Source organism: Thunnus maccoyii, chromosome 15, assembly GCF_910596095.1.
Source record: "Thunnus maccoyii chromosome 15, fThuMac1.1, whole genome shotgun sequence".
Taxonomy (NCBI): domain Eukaryota; kingdom Metazoa; phylum Chordata; class Actinopteri; order Scombriformes; family Scombridae; genus Thunnus; species Thunnus maccoyii.
Window position 1 is genome coordinate 22,060,232 of NC_056547.1, and position 18,593 is coordinate 22,078,824.

The following is an 18,593-nucleotide window of genomic DNA, read 5'->3' on the forward strand; positions in this document are numbered from 1 at the left end:
CATTTTCTCAGAGCAGCCTGGCAGAGTTGCTGACTGTGCCTGTAATCACATGCAAATGCAAAAGGCAGATGTAGATGTTCCATGAAAGTGAGTCTGTGTGTGATTTTCTGTTATTAGAAGCACAGAGCTTTGTTAGGGACAGTGAATTTAGCTGCCTGGTTCATTTTAGCCTTTAATTGGGAGTTCTTTTGAAAATTAGTATTTGGCAAGGAAAGTAGCTGTGTAGGCTGTAGAGACACTGTATGAGCGGTAACGTACAGTATGTAACTACTGGTATACTATATATGTACTTTCGCTTTCAGAAAAGATACAGTGACTCACCATCAAAGATCTCAAGCTCATCAAACTGACGGCTGGTCTGGAAGTGTTCTATAGTAAAGGTGATATTGTAGCCGGGTTCTACTTTGACCACCCAGGAGCAGGACTCGAAATGAGGGAATCCGGTTCCCGGTGACTGGCTCATGATGACACCTGTGGAAGCTGTCAGTACCTCGTTCATGGGACAAGTCACTGTTAAGACAAATAAAAGAAAGACATAAAAACATTTAGCTGACATGATTTGAATTCTCTAACAGTTTGTTTATGTAGTTCTGTTCTGTTGTTTCATAATTGCAGATAACCTCTAATGGTTGTTCATTTTTTTTTTAGTGGATTTAATTTACCTTGAAACACAAATTGGATTGGTTAGATCCATACTGCTGTTGGAGGGCAACTCAATGTGACTAAAAGCATTGCTAAGCTAATTGTCATTCTGGTCCTGATGCTGTTGCAGGAAACTAAGCTGTCTATGCTAAGTCAGTCTAAGAAACAGATAATATATTATATGATATTACTAACTGGCCATGAGCATATTCTCTCCTCTTTGCCCATTATTGGTATGTGACAGATGTGATGCTAACTTGACAGCTAATGCTCACATCTGCCTAGAAGTCCTATTACTGAAGCATGTCTGGGTGGACCACATCCATCTCATCTCATTCACCCCGTCATTGGTATTCTTGTGGGACATCTCCATGACATCCTTTGACATTTCCTAGTGGTTTCACTCTGTATTATCAGACGTTACACAGTGCTCCTGTTTGTTGCGTTTTTGCTGCGATGCTGGGAAGCCAACCTCTTAATCTGCCAGAGCTGTCTGCATACACAGTGAAACCCCAAGAACAAGCTGCAACATGAAAGGACCCCAATGCTGCAATGACGACATGAAGCAACTGCTACATAGTTGTTTTTTTTTATATTCCTATTGTTTTTGCTGCTCGCTGAATGAGGCTGACTGCTGAAGAAGTAGATTGTGAAATAACTCTCTCCAGAACAGAGAAAGATATGAATTTATTTTTTGTTGTTTGCTTGCCTTTAAATGTGATTGCTAAATTGCATTGTGGCTAAATTAGATACAATAAACATAAAGTAAATGGTCTCTCATATGAACTGAACTGAAACTACTGCTTTCTATAGCACAAAGAATCCTAAGGGCCTATTCTGGTATACCCAAAAGTACTTAACAGTTTGATCAAAGAAGCCGCCTCTGCTGGAACTCAACCAAACAGCTTATTAAGAGCTTTAAAATTAACAAAAGACCATTTCAAACTCACAGAAAAACCATAGATTTACCTTGTTACATACCAGCCAGAGGCTTTACTTACAATCCTAGCAAAAATCAACAAAATACTGTAAGATGCAGTAAATGCGATTAAAAACCACTTCAAAGTGCACGTGACCAGGTGCTGTTTGCCTGCACATACACATGTGTGTGTGTGTGTGTGTGTGTGTGTGTGTGTGTGTATGTGTGTTTGACAACCAAGTTTGGCAGAAAATTTTGCCGGCAGGGTAAATGCCTCTGTTGTGAGCCACAATTTGAATAGCCAAGCCTGTTCTGCCTTAGGGTGAGGCAGCACTTGCGGGTCCTTCATTACAGTGGTGAAATATCGAATGCTCTGAATCACATTCTAGCTGCGCTTCCTTTGTGGGACAATGTGTGTTTGTGTATAAACTTGTTTATGTGAATGCAGATAAGCTCGTGTGTTTGTGTCAGTGCACAATTGTGTGTGTGTGTGTGTGTGTGTGTGTGTGTGTGTGTGTGTTGGCTTGTTCACCCTCCTGTCTGTGTGTTCATAAGGGAAGAGATTATTAAATACACAGGAAAAAAAATATGGCAGACAGCCCGAGTTAAACAGCATTTACAAATAATTCTTAGGATTTGTTTTACCTTGCTTGGCTATCATCTAGATGGGATTTATTGCCTCAGGAAATCTCAGATAATGTCAGGTAAGCTGTCACTCACTGAATGGAAGGTTAAAATTACTTCAAAAATATACTTTTAATTGAAATACTTTTCCCACAACTTTCTACCATTCTTTGTATTGGCATTATTTACAAATCCCAACTAAATGTTACCAAAAGTGGAACAGAACACACACTAAAGGTTATTTACTACAGGTCAACAAACAGTAGTTGTGTATGAGTAAGATATTGTGTTTGAATATAAGCAAAAGTAGCGGGAAAAGACAGCTTATGTGCTAACTCAAAGAATGCAATTTCTGCATCATGAACAATAGTGCATATATGCAATAACACGTTGCATATGATGTGGAAACTAGAAATCTACAAAGTACTTTTGCCATCGAACTAACTGAAAATGTCTACTCTGATCCTAAATTCCAAGAAGACATTCAACCGAGTCTGTGAAATAATTTACAACCCCGAGCACCTCGGTGGATGTGAGTCAAAAGGCTTAAATCATCACTGATAGTGAAACTGATTGTGCCTGGAAGTAGCATATAAAATCTAAGAGTGAAGTTCATTAAACGATCAATTCTCTGAGGATGAGATGTGTGTTGTCAGTGACCTTTCAGAAAGCCTCAACGTGTCTTCAAAACTGCCTTCAGCTTGTCTTGGAGCTGATGGAAAGAGACAGGCAGGGGCTCTTATCTATAGGCCGCTACTTATTAAACTAATCCACTTTGAAATGAAGCATCACTCTGTTTGGCTGTAAACAAAAGGGTATTAGGGGACAAATCTGACAGCGGCTTCAACACACAAGGTGAGATCAATGCTGATAAGGCTCAAAATGAAATTTCACTTTAATGAGACAAGGAATGGAATAAACGGGTGGCAGGGATAGCGATCTGTGAGACATCCCTTCTCTTTGTGTATGTTCATGGCATGCTGCGGCTTCCGTGCAGACAAGCGCAGATTCACACACACACACACACACCTGCATCCGTACGCTATGGGTGTAACTCAAAGATTCTATCTATATCTGTCACAAATGTAATCGCATCTGTATTTGGATTCAGAAGAAAGAGTGAATTCTGCTGATTGTAGCAAGGAGTTGTGAATCTGAGAAGTGGTGTGATGTTTGGGCTAAATTGTGTCAACTGGGTGACATGGCAGGGGGAAGGGAGGGCGAGGGGGCGCGAATATTACCTTCTAAAATTTGGATGCTTCTTGCTTCTGTTCAAAGCACATTGTCTTTCCATATCCGAATAATGTATTCCTATTTGTTTACACCCCCCCATACACACACACACACACACACACACACACAATGCTGCACTCCAGTATGCAATTATGGATACACGCATGCATAAATCCACAATATATCAAGCTTGTAGTGTTGCAGTGCTGTTGAGCTGCCTTTACTCATGTTGGTATTTAATTAGCATAAACTGAGGAGCGATAACAAGCTGATTGAGGGGGATGGGCCACTACATAAGCATTAGAGTGGATCAGGACCTAACAACTCTGACAAGTCAAGGAAGACAATAAAGATGTGAAAAAGGAACAGCTGTAATCCATTTCCCGGGACTAAAAGAAAGGGGCAGGGGCAGGAAGAAAAAAAATAATCTAGGAAACAAAAAGGAGTCTAGAAAAAGAGGCAAGGGGACTGAGTGAGATGGAGAAAACTAGCTTGCTGGGAAACTAATGTGATGGGTGATTATGCAGGTTTTAACTAGAAATCTGTCTGGGGAATAAACACAGGGATTTTGGATCATCAGAGCTCATTGTGTTTCATTAATGAATTCAAGCAACACTTTGTACTGATGTTGTTGCTGTGTGTGTGTGTGTGTGTGTGAGATGCTGGAGCTCCCTGTGGTCTTAGCAGACAGCAGATGCAGTTAAGGACTGTGGATCCAATACAACCCAATTTAATCAAATATCAGTCAAATCTAATACTGTACAAACCAAGGGGTTGCTCCAAAGGCAGGAAATATGAGAGACAAAAGTGCCTGTGTGTGTGTCTGTGTTTATGAGTGCGTGGTGGTAGCTTTAATTATCTGTCAGTTTTAGGAGATATTTCAAAGAGAAGTGGGGGGGGGGCAGATCAGCACATTGATGGAGACCTACAAGTGCAGTATATGTAAAAGTTTGTGAGAATTCACTGCATTGTGATTTAACCAGCCCCTGAGAAGGACAAAAAAAAAAGAAAAAAAAAGACAATGGGGAATAAAGAGTACATATGTTATGTAAGAACAGAAGTCTGATGCTGGTGAGTCAGGGGAGGCGAGCGAGGGGAGGAGGAGGAGGGAGTGCAGACGGAGAGAATGCAGAGGATCAGAGAGGATACTGGCGCTGAGGGGCAAGCAACACTGCAGAACGTGCTACAGGCTCCAGTGCTGCTCTCTGGAAGACCATCACGATGATAACATCCGCAGCTTTGTAACCCAGACACATGTCAGACTAGTGTGGATGTGTACTCGTATAATATATGTATGGGGGTGCGATGTGTGAGTGTATATGTGTGTGTGTGTGTGTGTGTGTGTGTGTGGGGGGGGGGGGGGGGTGGGGGCGGCTAGATGTGCAGGGAGGGCTGTGCTTGTCAGAGCTAGAAGTGGTGATTTGATAGGTGCAGCTGCAGCCGGCATGTCCCCTGCATTTCAATGAGCTGTGCACTTCGTCTCTTCGCTGCCCTCCAACTAAGTCTCTCCCTGTCTCTCTTGCTCGCCTCGCTTTTTAACTCCTGTCCTACTCTCCATCCTTCTACTTGTTTAGCAGTCTCTCCTCCATCTTTTCTAGCCTGGTTTTGATTGTTTTCCCCTCAAGAATCCTGCTTATTCACAGTGATCCTAAACTATTCTGTACCTATCTATTTATCTTTGACCCTCTTCTCTCCCCATCCACTCTTCTTCTTCTCTTCCTTCACACTAGCATCCGTTTGTTTTCTTACTTTTCTTTACTCTACTACTCAACACCTCACTCCTTCAGCTTTAGTTATCTGTGGCTCTTCTCTCCGTTACCTTGTGTCTATGCAGGCACTTTGCAGGAAGGAGGAGTTTGCTGGAACTGTTTGTCCCCAGTATAATGTGTCTCTCGGCACAAGGGGAACAATTAACAGGGCAAACTTGCCATGTATGTATGTGCGGCTGAAATACACAGCAAACTGCAAGGAAAACACATTAATTTTTTAAATATTCAACTAGAAGGCAACGACAGTGGACGTATTCACTTGTACTTTGCAACAGATTTCAGCTGCAAATGTCTACAGGTACAATACAGAGTGGGCAGGCAAGAGCTAGTTTTTACCATTCTTTCTTTTCTCAGTTGGATTTTGACACTTTGAGTCTCTGTTCTGCCTCTCACTGGGTGTCCTGGGTACTTTGTTCCTCATCTTCATTATTAGCCTATACATAGCTACTCTTCCCCTTTCAATGCCCTCTTTCTTTCGCTTAACTCTTTTATATCTCCCTCCTTTCTCACCACATGCTGAGAGCATTTGCATATTTTTCATATTTAGCCCTCCAAATTAGTTGCATTCATCAAATTTCGCCTACTCTACCTAGTCCACCGGATAACCCACAAACAAAGTGAGAGACATACATAATGACAACTAGGCAAGAGAGAGAGAAAAAAATGAAGCAAGAGAGTTTAATAAAGAAAGCAACAGAATGAGACATATATGCTTTCATAGTATTTCGGAGCAGAGAGGAACAGAGGGACCCCTCTGTGCACCCAGTCTCTTGCCCAGAGGAAAAGTGTTGCACACAACATACAGTATGATGACGGTGTGATGTGTTGGGAACAGTGCACTCAGTGAGTCCTCTGGGAGGCAGCATGTAGGCAGCATCTCAGCATGTAAAGAGCGGCACAGCAGCCACCCCCTGCCTCATGGGAGCCAAGTATCATCCACAGAGATGGAAAGTGCTACCAAACTGATATGTGGCTGCTGCTCCAGGACTACAGGCAGAAAGAGTACCCATGGGAGCCAGAAATAAAGCAAAACTGGAAACAGTGCATGAATCTATGATTGGAGCAAAATGGTATTGGCTTCCTAATGCAGAAAATAAACTCACGTAATATCCCTTTTGGCAGATGAAGACATTATTTTACCTGTATTGTGATATATTTGAAAATCATAATGACTTGTCAGGGCCCTATTTAAAATGAGGTGATGCATCTCAAGGGACTTATTCTGTAAACAATGAAGGTTTTTTTCAATAGGATGTGTCTTGAATATTTTAGAGAGGAAGTAGCTATTCTTTTCGCACAGCTTCTATGCAAGTAGAACACTTAAATGTAATTTAATAACATTTAACAGCTGCACTTATTGTTTTCCATGCTGGTGCTCTATGCTTCCAGTGTGTTTTGGACTTTTTAAAATCCTTTCTTGTGTTTGCTGCTATTCGATGAATTAATGTCTTCTTTCCAAAGGAAGCATTCAACTATAGAGGTGATACAGATATTCTGCTACGAGGGAAAGAGATTACAAATATGGTTTCGAACTCAGATTCAAGTGCTAGCACTCTGAATGTTAGAATATAGAGAAATATAACATTGGTGCTCTATGTTGTTTTCAAGCCTCAGGCATACACTCACCGTCACATGAGGGCGGAGGTCCCTCGAACTCCAGGTGTGTCCCCAGCTGACAGGTCTGGATGCTGTTTCCACTTAACTGGTAGCCTGGAAAACATCTGTAACGCACTATATCACCTGAACAGAGAGAGATGGAGGAGGGAGACAGTACAGTGAATGGTAGATCAGGCTCACAGGTAAAGATACTAGCAACAATCCAAAAGACTGATACAAGCCAAAATGTCTTCATACACCAATCAGTGGTCCTCAGCCAGGATATTTATACTGTAGGACACAGAAGTATTCCTGATTGTGTGTCTCAGTGAAAGAAAAAGTTCACAGTAGAAAAAAGTACCTTAATAAATCCCCTCAGGGCACCCTATAGATGAAACACTATGTCAGTGTTGCTACCTTTGTGTCTTTGAATAATAAATAGTTAAGGAGGTATGCAAATAAACAGATAGGGAGAATTAATCTCCATTGTCTTTTACAGTGGAGAACGAGAGCACCTGCCCCAAATCCCTCTGGCTTTCTGATTATTTTGCTATAATCATTAATTTAAACCACTGCCTCAAAACTCCCTGGATGATGCGGTTTGGGGTGAGTCTGCATTTAGTAACATTGCCTTAAGGGATGTTTAATCAGTATCAGTGTCAGCATACATGGGCCAATGAAAACTGTCAAAGCCAGAAGGTGAACTGACAGTGGACTCAACTCTTCAAAGTACTTTACTTTGGCGGGTCAGGATGGGACCACCATCTAATATAAGAAAATCACTTATTCCTAGATAGAATTATTGTGTGTGGTTGTATGTGTGTTGATAGGCAGCTTCAACATTTCCACCTACCGATTTTAAACTCTTTGCTTGCCATCAGGATCTCTGCATTAGGGATGATGGGAGGTGGCAGGCAGAACTGCAGCCTGTAAGCTTTATTGATAGAAACCAAACACACAAGAAGTTAGATATAAGTATGTAAAATGAAGGTATAATGGAAATAAAGATCAAATAAGATGAGTTTACATACCTTGATAGCCGATACGGAACAATCCACCCTTCTCTGTGTTACTACGGAAACGTATCAGCACCTGATTGGATGTGCTACTGGGCGGGTCGTTGGGCTCTCCATCAGTGAACACACCCAGTTTCCTCGCTGTTTCCTGTGGACCATCCCTAAAGAGAAGAAAAAAGTCAACTAAAACTTCAAATATAACAAAACACTGGAGATAAAGTGATGGTAATTAATCACTGGGATTTTCTCTCAGTAGTCTCCTTGGTCTCTAACCATAAAGCACCTTGAGGCTCAGTGACGCATATCTTTGAGAAATCAAAGAAAGCCACATGCCAGATTATTGTCAACCAAACTGCTCTCACTTCATCATAACCAAAGCAATTACTTTGAGCTGCTCTGGGTGATTATGTTGAAATAAGGTAAAAATTACAGATAAGCGTGGAATGACAGGTTTGGATTGCACTGTTCCTGCTAACTGCCATCCAATGGGAGTGTCTCTGGAAGCTGTGGCCCAGCCTTGGCAGTCCCCTGGTGTGGGCATGGCCGATTAAGCCAGCTCCCAGATTCCTGCCACAACCATTCAGCTTAAAAACCATCTGTCTTTGGCTGTCAGACTGGGCATGGGAGATTACAAGCAGCTCTGGAAACGGCTGGCTAGGGACTGCTGCCTGACAGCACTCTGGCCAAGCCGCCATTACAGGGCCCATTTCCTTGGCTCAGTAGTTCAGTGGATAGATACACAGAGGTGGTAACTGGAAACTGGGGAACATGATAGTCCCCATCTTGGCTCTGTGGGAGCTTGTTGGGAAAGATCAACACAGTGGGGGCTGTTTACAGAAGAGCAACAATATGACAGAAAGTGGACATTTTGGCTCACTTTAGCCTTGCCGACTTGGTGACATAAACTCTCCACGGACTAAAAATCTTCACAACAAAAAAATTTCTATAAGAAGCCCAGTCAGCATGTGGTTCTGCATTTCATTATATCATCTGCAAAACATAGATGTCACTCCACGCCATGTGGACTTTTCATGTGGTGGTCAAGTTGCCAGGTTGGCTGGCAGTCAGATCTCTTTGGAGCCTGCCTCAGGGAGAGGGGATCAACTGGGACTGGCAACCGTCATGCATGCAAAATTCTGTTTTTGGTTGCACATATAGAAGGCTCAGCCGTGCGTTATGGAGGTGATGAAAGAAAGCTTTGCTCCCTGATATTCAGTCAGGCAAAAAGACATACACCTCACATCACTTGAAACACCCTGGCACAAACATTAACACACACACACACAAAAAAAACAAAACAGAGCACACACACATTTCCACCAGCCATCTCCTTCCTTCTCTCACACACATCTTTAAAGAAGAGGATCCATATTTCACCAAAGGCTCTGATTGGTCCTCCATGGCTAACTGCATTTCTTCATTACATGATAGTGTTTGGTATTTAGGAGATATCATATAAACAATAAATAATAAACATAACATAAATAATAAAACCTTTTCCTATCACTAGGATTGCTCAAAAAATGCCCAAACCCACAGATATATTTGTCATGGTCAGAAGCTTGCCACACTGTTTGCCACTGAAGGTTTTCCTGGTTTTGCAAAAGCTCAGAATATTTCAATAATTGTTTTAAAAGCTTTCTATGACAATGAAAGTAACTCAAAACAGTATTATCCTTATGTTATCTTTTACACAGTTTTCCACATGCTTGCACATAAAACAAAAACAAGAAAAGGGGTGTGGGGATGTCTAAAAAGGAATGAAAGCAGGCAAACAGGAAGTGAATGGTGGAAATAAGAGGAGCAACAATGACATGAGACGAGACAGAGATAAAGTGAAAGACAGAGACACATAAAGAGGACTGTGAATGAAAAGAGAAACATATGGGTACGGGAGAAAAAAGCTGATGGCAAAACAGGTTGAAAAGCGGGAGTGAGTGACAAGGAATTGGAAGACAGGATTAGAAGAAAAGTTAATATGAAGGTGATAACGAAAGTAATGGAATAACAAAGCGATAAATAAACAAGGTAACATCTAAAATGGCATTTGAGAATAGAGTAGCACATTTTGTTCAGATGGCCTTGACATTTTGGTTCAGCTATTACTAGAAAAGAGATTGAAATATAATTTCAGTTTACCAACAAAAGAACAGGAAGGTATAAAATATACACATTATTTCACAAGAGCAATTTCTATCTGCAGCCTGTGGAAGTCATTTCTTACCAGACAGTGATGAAGTCGTGCGGCCCATGAACCTGAAGGAGGGTGAAGTTTAGTTTGATGCCGAAGCCGGGAGCCACAGTGATCAGCCAGGAGCAGTCAGCTGAGCTGGGATACTCTTCTGGATAACCCGGGGAGAAGATGGTCCCATTGTCTGATGTGATGTTTCCACCACAAGGCACTGACGGAGGGAGGGGGGGAAGGAAAAATAAAGAGGCAGAGCATATATATCAGTGGGCCAGGAATCCAACAGGAAAGATGCATAATTCCAATGCCATCAGTGGAAGAAAGGGATTTTTCATCCCCTTATTCTTCCCTTCTCAGTGTCTGACCCCCCCTTTCCTTCGCTCTTCGTCTAGTGCCCAGGCGCTTGTCTGAGCTAAAGATTAGCCAGTAAAGCCTGTTAGCAAGTGGGGACTTGGATGGAGTGTTTTGCTAAGATAAGGCCTCAACCCTTTCCCATTGGGGGTGAAAAGAGAGTGTGAGGAGATGAGGCAAGGGGTTAGTGTGGACTGGGCTTTGGAGGTGTGTGTATATGTATGTGTATTGTATAAGGGGAGGATACGCATGGGTGTGTAAACTTGTGTGTGTGTGTGTTTGAGTGGCAGGAAAGGTTACAGCAGCATGTGTATGTCAGTGCTGACGATGACAAAACCTCAGAACCCCGCACGTGTCTGATATCCTACAGGAACATGGAGACATACGCTCACACATCCTTGCACACAGCCTCAAATTTGCATGCGTGGAGACTGTAACTATATTTAAAACATTCCTCAGGAACTCATGGAGGTTCTAACCAAGTTTACAATTACTAAGCCCTAACATTCCCGCTGGTGCCCCCAGAGAAACCCCATATTCACTTTGGTGGAGCAGGAAAACCAGGAAGGAGTGGTAATCACAGTTGTGCAGACATCTCAAGCAACCCAGACAGGGCATTCGGCTTAACAGCACACCCTCTGATGCCTATGGGTATACGATCATTCCCAAAGCAGAGATTGCATGTATTATCCCTGTTTCTCTCTCACTTTATGTGTGTTAATGTTATACAGCTACCGGTTTTAGCCCTGTGGTTGAGCGGCCCCTCTGCTGATGCCTCACCTGTTAAATGAGCTATCGATCAGACCGATTGATTAAACCCTGGACACTCTATGGAGTTGCACCTCTGGCTGACGCCATTGACTGGCAAGCTACTTAAGTCTTATGTGTGAGAGAGTGTGGGTTTGCTTGGAGGATTGGGTGGGAACAGAAAATTTGAAACAGTGTTGCAATTGTTTCTGAATACAAAACAAACAAAAAAATAGGATTACTTCTGGGAAAACTTAACCCTTTACATTTTCAAATCCTTTCTCCATATGTTATAGCACAATGTTTGTGATATAATTATAATTAATTTTCATACTTAATCTCTTGCAGTTCCTCGAGTCAATGTAAATGTCCAAATGCCTGGATTTTTGAATACATTTGTCATTTTATAATTATGCCAAATAATTAGAACATATGTTTAAATGCCAGGAATCAGCTCATCATGTGTAGACTGATTATATGGTGAACAAAATTGTGTTTGAATGTTGGCTTTAAGAGTACTGTACTACTACAGTCACATAAAATTGGTTTAAAAAAAAGCAGGAAATATGGTCAGGATTTTTTCTGTGGGACCCCGAGACATCATTTCAACTTAAGCCCTCACGACTACCTCACATACAGCCTTTACTTTTACACAGAAATAAACTGAAGAGTATTTCGTCCCCAGCAATCCATATACATATAAAACCGATCACGTAAAATATGTTACGCTATAAAAACAGGCCAATAAACAGTATATAAATATATAGGAAATGGGAAAGGAATGATGGAGAGACATAGATGAGACAGAGCGAAGGTTAAACGCAGAGACGAGTGCGAACAAAAACATTGGCAGAGAATTAAAGAACGAATACAATACGAAGCATTTATAGACATAACGTGTCAAATGTGACGCAGTCGTGTGACGCGTTTATAATGCAAAGACAAGTAAGTCGAGGCAAGGTAACAAAAATCTATGTAGTAGTGTCTCTCACTGTCCTGAGAGGAAATCTATACAAATATTGAAGTGACACAGAGACTCAAGAGCAGCTTGTACTGATCTAACCAAGGTCAAGAAAAAGCCTACTATTAGCTGAGAAGACATGTGCTAAAAACATCAAAGGCACTGATGTACAGTATGTTGTTAGAATGTGCAGATTTTATGGTCAAACATTATTTTGTCCTTAAAAAATGGTATTCGATGGTCTGAAAAACTCTAAAAGAAAATAGAAAAAAAAACAATCAGGGGAAATTTGTTATTTGCTGTTAGTTTAAAGTGGACAGCGGTGTGCATGTGTTCAGCAATATTTCCCCAGTAAAAAAAATAAAAAAATATCTCCATTCCCTTCATCTCCTTCTGTATTACTTCTTCACACCAGGTCACTGCATAAAAGCAAATTCAATTACAATCACAGTCAGAAGTGTCAGGCTGCCTCTTCCTGGTCATTTTTGGATGGCAAATACACATCATAACACACATATATGCACACAAACCTGCATCACTTTATTTCCACATACTATGAAAAAAAACACTATACACACGCAGACAAAGTAGTGAATACATGCCCGCGCACACACACACACACACACACACACACACACATAGTGGCAAACATTAACACTTAAACATGTCAAATCATGTAAGACAGTTTTCCACTAGTTGAATTATGTAGTATATACACTACATATTCTTACAGTGGTACAGTATGTACTGAGGTATATTAAATAGTGTATATCAACACATATTGCATCAGTGCAGCTAGTTGCTTCAAAGGAATATCAAAGTATTATAGAAATAAAGTGTACACTGAAACTACACATGGTAATTGGATATATGACACTGCAACATGATTATTGTACAGATGTATAATATATTGTGTATATGCTCCTGAGCACATCAAAAAAGTGCATATATGCATTGACACACAATGCCGCATGAAATCACATACAAAGGTATCATTTTCTAGCAGGTTTCTGGCAATAATGTTTCAGCTTCCAATGTGAATATTGAAAAGGCTAGGCCTATACAAAAGCATGTAGCTGTGAGACAATAAACTGTCTCCTTTTCACTCTGTTGCTCCTTCTCTCACTCCCATTTATCTTCCTGCTCACCCATTCAAAGTTCCAGTGTCACGGCCATCACCTCCCTCTGTAATTTTGCCTGCCTTATTGGATAATCGACAGCTGGAGTGTGAGAATGTGGGTCAAGGACGACGCCGAAGAAAGAGCGCCCATTACTTTTATTTTCAATTTAGCCCCTGTTTTATTCATCTTTTATTTGTCTCCATTCCTCTTTAGTGCAGTATTGATTTTCATTGAAGAGTACTTTGCTTCATTAATGGGGGATGATAATTCAGTTTAATTACATTATTCATAATAGATAATCATTATCTCCATAGCCACACTTTGCAGTAATGATGTAATAGTTTAGTATATTCTAAACAGGAAGTTACCGTGCTATTACTTTGGTTTTGCGTTCATGAGGCAAACAGTTAAATGTGTACATTATTTTTGGTAGTGACAAGACAAATCTCACATCCCCTACCTTCGCAGCGAGGGAAAGGGTGATCCCAGTTGCGTGTCGTGCCATGCTCGCAGGTGAGGATGGAATGTCCCATTAGCTGATACCCAGGCAGACATTCGAAGGATATAGACTGGCCCACGTTGAAGCCAGCACCCACCACAACTCCGTAACGGAAAGGTTCTGGATCTGGGCACTCCTGTAATTCATAAGCTGAGGAGGAGAAAACAGCACATCCGTCAGTCAATTCAAATCAACTTATTCAGCCATCTTTAAATGATTTAAATAAATCATATTGTATTTTAAAGTAAATGTAAAATTGTTAAAAAGAGAGATAATTATCTAGAAATTGTAATAATTCTCCTTGACCCACAAAGCAAAGCTAAAAATTACAACATACTTTCATTTTGTAAATCTCATGTTCAAAGAGAACACAGAGAAGTTACTGTTTGTTAGTTCCTGCAGTATTGGTTTGATGATCACTGCGGGGATCTACAGATGCTGACCACTTGATTATTTCAGATTCTTTGTTACTGCCCGAAGCAACAAATCAATTTATACAACCACCACTGATTTGTCTAACTGTGTGAATGCTTGCAAGCAGTGGGATAGTAGAGCTTCCTCTGTTTTTATTTTTAATCTTGAATTCCATTTCCTCATCTTTCTGTTTCTGTTCTTCCTCCTTGTTCTCAAACTCCTACTCTCTCCTCCTCATCCTCCTTCTTAGTTAGTTAGTTTCAGAGAAAAAAAAACAAAAAAAAAAACGCCAGGGGCTGGTTTGACTTGTGCCGGAGGAGTATGATGCAGTCATCAGAAGTAGTGTGGGTAAATAATTCTTCTTTTTTTTTTTTTTTTCTTTGGATACAAAAGTGGAGCAGGCAGTGAGCCTTGAAGAGCTGGGATATAAATATGACTAAAGAAATTGATTTCTATGGATCACAGCTTCCCTTTGTAGGAGATAACTCATGCAAATACTGCAAAAAGGGGGGTATTTGCAAATATAATGTTTGATTTATATGCTAATGTACACATAATTATGTAAATGCACAATGCTACCTTTCGATTTGCCGGCTCATTTGTTGAATCACAAAATACTAACTTTGTGTGCCTGTTGCATTTGTAGACATGGGATATTTATTCCTTGTAGCCATGTGGATATGCAATGAAGCCTTTTATTGGCACATGGTGGAGAAATCTTTTAAGTGATCAACAGTTTTATATACAGAAATTTATAGGTGTAGGGAATTTACTGGCTCTGTGGGTTGCTTAGTTTAACACAGTCACTTCTAGGGCTAATCCAGTAATGTTATGGCTTTACATGCATACGCCACACACTGAAGTGACACTAATTGTACATAAGTAAAGTTGAAGAAAAAAAAAAAAAGGAAACACTCTAAGAGATTATGATTTATCGTACTGCTTTAGCAAATCATATTTCATCTCTGTGACTTTCATTTTTATTGTGATTCTGTGATTGTTCAGGCAAGTAGCTCTGCTCATTATAGTTAAATTCAGTGCACCTCTGCTGAACCACATTTCAGTGATCAGCAAAGATGGTTTGAAGCATCCAAAAAGCTCTAGCCACACTGAAGTTCTCACTAGTTAGATCAAGCTTTGGGGAAGTATGTAATTTATAATACTAATACTGACTCAGTTTCACAATTAGCAAAGTATAGCCTTGGTGATTATGCCGATTATTATATATACTGTATATTAAGCAAGTCCATTTTTGTCTAAGACAATCCCAGTGCTGCTCCAATCTTGTTTTTTTTACTTGGAGCCATGAGTACACTTTCTTAAACATCATCATGTTTGTTTTCTTACCCTGGTACTCAAACCTGAACCCCGGTTTGTTCTGCGAATGATCACTATGGAAATATACTGTAGTCTCATGGGAGGTGGTGAGAAGGGAGGAGGGAACATCCTGGCCACTGAATCGGCCAATGACGGCACTCGTATCTAGGGGTCCATTGCGTATTTCTAGGAAATCATGGTTGGCCTCGGTGGAGAAGTTGAGGAACTGAATGTGGGCTCCTGCCAAACGAAGAAAAAACAAGTGTTTTAAATGTTTGATGCTTGTGTGAATTATTTGATACTCACTGGAGAAAATGGTTGGAAATCGAGTAAGAAACGCTCATCCTGAAATACTACCAAGGTGTGATTGGGACATGTACAGCATGGGGCCCTGAGATTTGAATCAGTTTAACTATATGCATCTACAACAGCGAATGTGTCATATCATTCTACAATCAAGCCCCACGAGTTGTATAATTAAAAAGGTTCTTGAGTGTGGAAATGCCAATGTGTGGTATGCTGTCAGAGCCTTTCATGCTCACCGTAACCGACTGGCAGGTAGATTCTCCAGGTGCAGTCACTGTTGCTAGGGTAGTTGCCGGGGAAACCAGGACTGAGAATCATGCCCTCCATCTCCTCCCGGATTCCACCGCATTGAGCTAGCAGAGAGCAGACAAAGCATCTCATTAGCATTCGAAAACAGTGCTTCTCCCAAATTAAAATAATATCACAAACTTGGTTTAAATCAGTCCTTTGTTTAGTGGAAGTGGGAGTGGAAACCCTTGAACTACTACAGTGCTAATAGAAAATACATGGTGACTTTGAATGTGAAAAACCGTGTTGTATAATATGTTATTTTCTTTAAGTGAAACTTCTATTTAATGAATATAGGCCTGAATCCTAACCCTGCTCTTTACTATATCTGAGGAGGTTAACGCACCAGCAACTCTGGCCAATGTTATCCAAGATAGCTTTACATGTGCCAACCACATCAGTTGTTCCTCAACCTAATAAAGTAAAAGGTAAGATAACCCTTAATCTGATCTAATATTTTTCATTCTCATACTCATAATACTATGCATGATTTAGTATGATATCATGCATATTTAAGACTCAGTTTGAGCAGGAAACATTAAAAAGTCAGCCGAGGCCTGCATCTCAAAAAAACTCAAGGAGCTAACATTAGCTTAATTAGCTAGCTGACTAATTAAGCTGCCAGTGAAAGGTGTCACTTCAGACAGAAAAATCGACGGTTGTCGGCTAGAAAAGCAAAGCCTGCTTTCGAGTACCTCTGTTTGAAATTAAGGACCCATGTTTCAAAAATTACTCAAAATGTTGAGTGGTATATCAGGCCAAATTATCAAGATAAACTGCATTATATGTGGTGAAAGAAAACTATTAAAGAAGCAGTCTGCTTTGCGAATACAGTCTACAGTGCAGTATGAAGCACTTGCCTTTTTTACTTGAAATATCTATGTGGCATATACTATATATCTTGCTGGTTGTCAGAGCTTCTCCTTTCATCTTAAACCACTGATGGTTAAATGTTTCCTTGACTGAAATCCAGGACTTAGACTCAAAACAGCAAGGGAAAGGGTGAAACGAAAAAAAAAAAAAAAGGTATGGAAATACTAAGTAAAAGAGATGACTGGATCAAGAAAGATGAAAAGAGCAAAAGATCCTGACACCAAAATTATAGAAGATGAAAGGATGCTGAAAAGAATTAGCTGACTCAAGGAAAAAAAACAGAAAGACAGAGATTATGGAAGAGAAAAAAGACAAACACAGGGAAGACGATTAAGAAATAAATAGGACAACCGGCCTATATAAGTCAACGGAGGGAGACACCCCTCGGAGAAAACCAGAGTGTAGTAAGATTGTTTTTCTATAAGGAATAAATGAGGGGTTAAATGTTATCCTGTAGCAGCAGAAGCCTGAGGTAATCAGGAAACTGCTGATGCCTGTGAACACGATGAATGTTCCCTTGACTTCAACCAATCACGGTCTGGGATGGAACTAATTAGGCAATAGTAGGTTGTTCCAATAAGTGGAACTCGTTTGTCAAGGTGCTCTCACAGAGAGGAGGACTCAAGGCACAAAACGGAGAAGGGACCTAATGTCGTGTTATTCAGTGTGTTCGCTAGGCTTTCAAGGCGTTTGAAACACACGAATTCTTTTCAAAATTGCAAAATCTCTCATAAATTCAAGAACAGACACAAACTATGAAGAATAACCTTTACTGCACATCTCATATTTCCTTTATTTTATAATGGAATTAGGAGCGACGTTATGTCTAGAATACAAAGTGTTTCTGTATGTTTAGGGTAAAAACCATATAGAGGGGATAAAATGTAGCTTTGTCTCCTATGGCATGTAGTGATACAGTAATCAAATTCTATTTTCACTGGTAATTAAAGTATCAGGCATTACAATGCAAGTCTTTAAAATGGAGAGAGAGGAAAAAAAAAAGAAAAATAGTCAGATAGTAGAATTAAAGCAGGAGGAGGGAATGAAATGGAAGCGACTGAGGGAAAAGAAGAAATCGTTACCTATGCAGAGAGGAGGTGGGTAATTCCATCGTCTGACGGTTCCGGGCATACATGTGATATGTGAGTTCCCCTTCAAGCGGTACCCATGCACCGACGCGTGCACACACACACACACACACACACACAAAGACAAAAGTGCAACAAAGAAGAGGCGATGAATTAATTTGCTCTACCCACTGTCACTCATTTGTTGCTCCAATTATTTGAACCTGCTGCCTGTCTCCACATGACTTCGTGTGGTGACTAAATGACTAAATCCATCTGAAGTGACAGAGAACAATAGAGAGGGAGCATCACAAGCATATTAAGATGATCATACAGAGAGAGAAACAGAGAGGGAACGATTACAGAGAAGTGCACATTTATTGTTGCTGTGTCAAAATAGGCAATAAAACAAGCAGTTTTTCAAAAGCGCTGCAGTGGAGTTTCAAAGCTAGCTCCCCATAAAGATTAAACAATTTACAACCATTTATAAGAAAATCTTTGATGTTAGAACATAATGGACTGACTCAGCTGACCTTTCTGAAAATGTGTCTATAGTCATAATCAGAAGAAGTCTTGCACCCACTGTAATGAGGACACCAAGACAACGTGTTGGTGAAGTCATTTGAACTGTTATAATGTACTCTTTTACATGTCTCACTGAT

The 18,593-nt window shown here is 40.5% G+C and overlaps 1 protein-coding gene across 8 annotated transcripts in view; it reads right to left on the bottom strand.

Moving 5' to 3' along the window:
• The window catches only part of csmd2 (CUB and Sushi multiple domains 2), a 270,946-nt gene that overhangs the window by 45,820 nt on the left and 206,533 nt on the right, over window positions 1–18,593 (bottom strand). For all 8 annotated transcript variants that reach the window (XM_042436067.1, XM_042436065.1, XM_042436068.1 and 5 more), the window contains 9 exons: window positions 17,947–18,016; window positions 15,940–16,056; window positions 15,428–15,637; window positions 13,628–13,816; window positions 10,024–10,201; window positions 7,815–7,960; window positions 7,637–7,717; window positions 6,814–6,927; window positions 322–510 (listed from right to left, as the gene is read on the bottom strand). In XM_042436067.1, coding sequence (XP_042292001.1) covers window positions 322–510; window positions 6,814–6,927; window positions 7,637–7,717; window positions 7,815–7,960; window positions 10,024–10,201; window positions 13,628–13,816; window positions 15,428–15,637; window positions 15,940–16,056; window positions 17,947–18,016 — 1,294 coding nt within the window. The remainder of the gene's footprint in view (window positions 1–321; window positions 511–6,813; window positions 6,928–7,636; window positions 7,718–7,814; window positions 7,961–10,023; window positions 10,202–13,627; window positions 13,817–15,427; window positions 15,638–15,939; window positions 16,057–17,946; window positions 18,017–18,593) is intronic.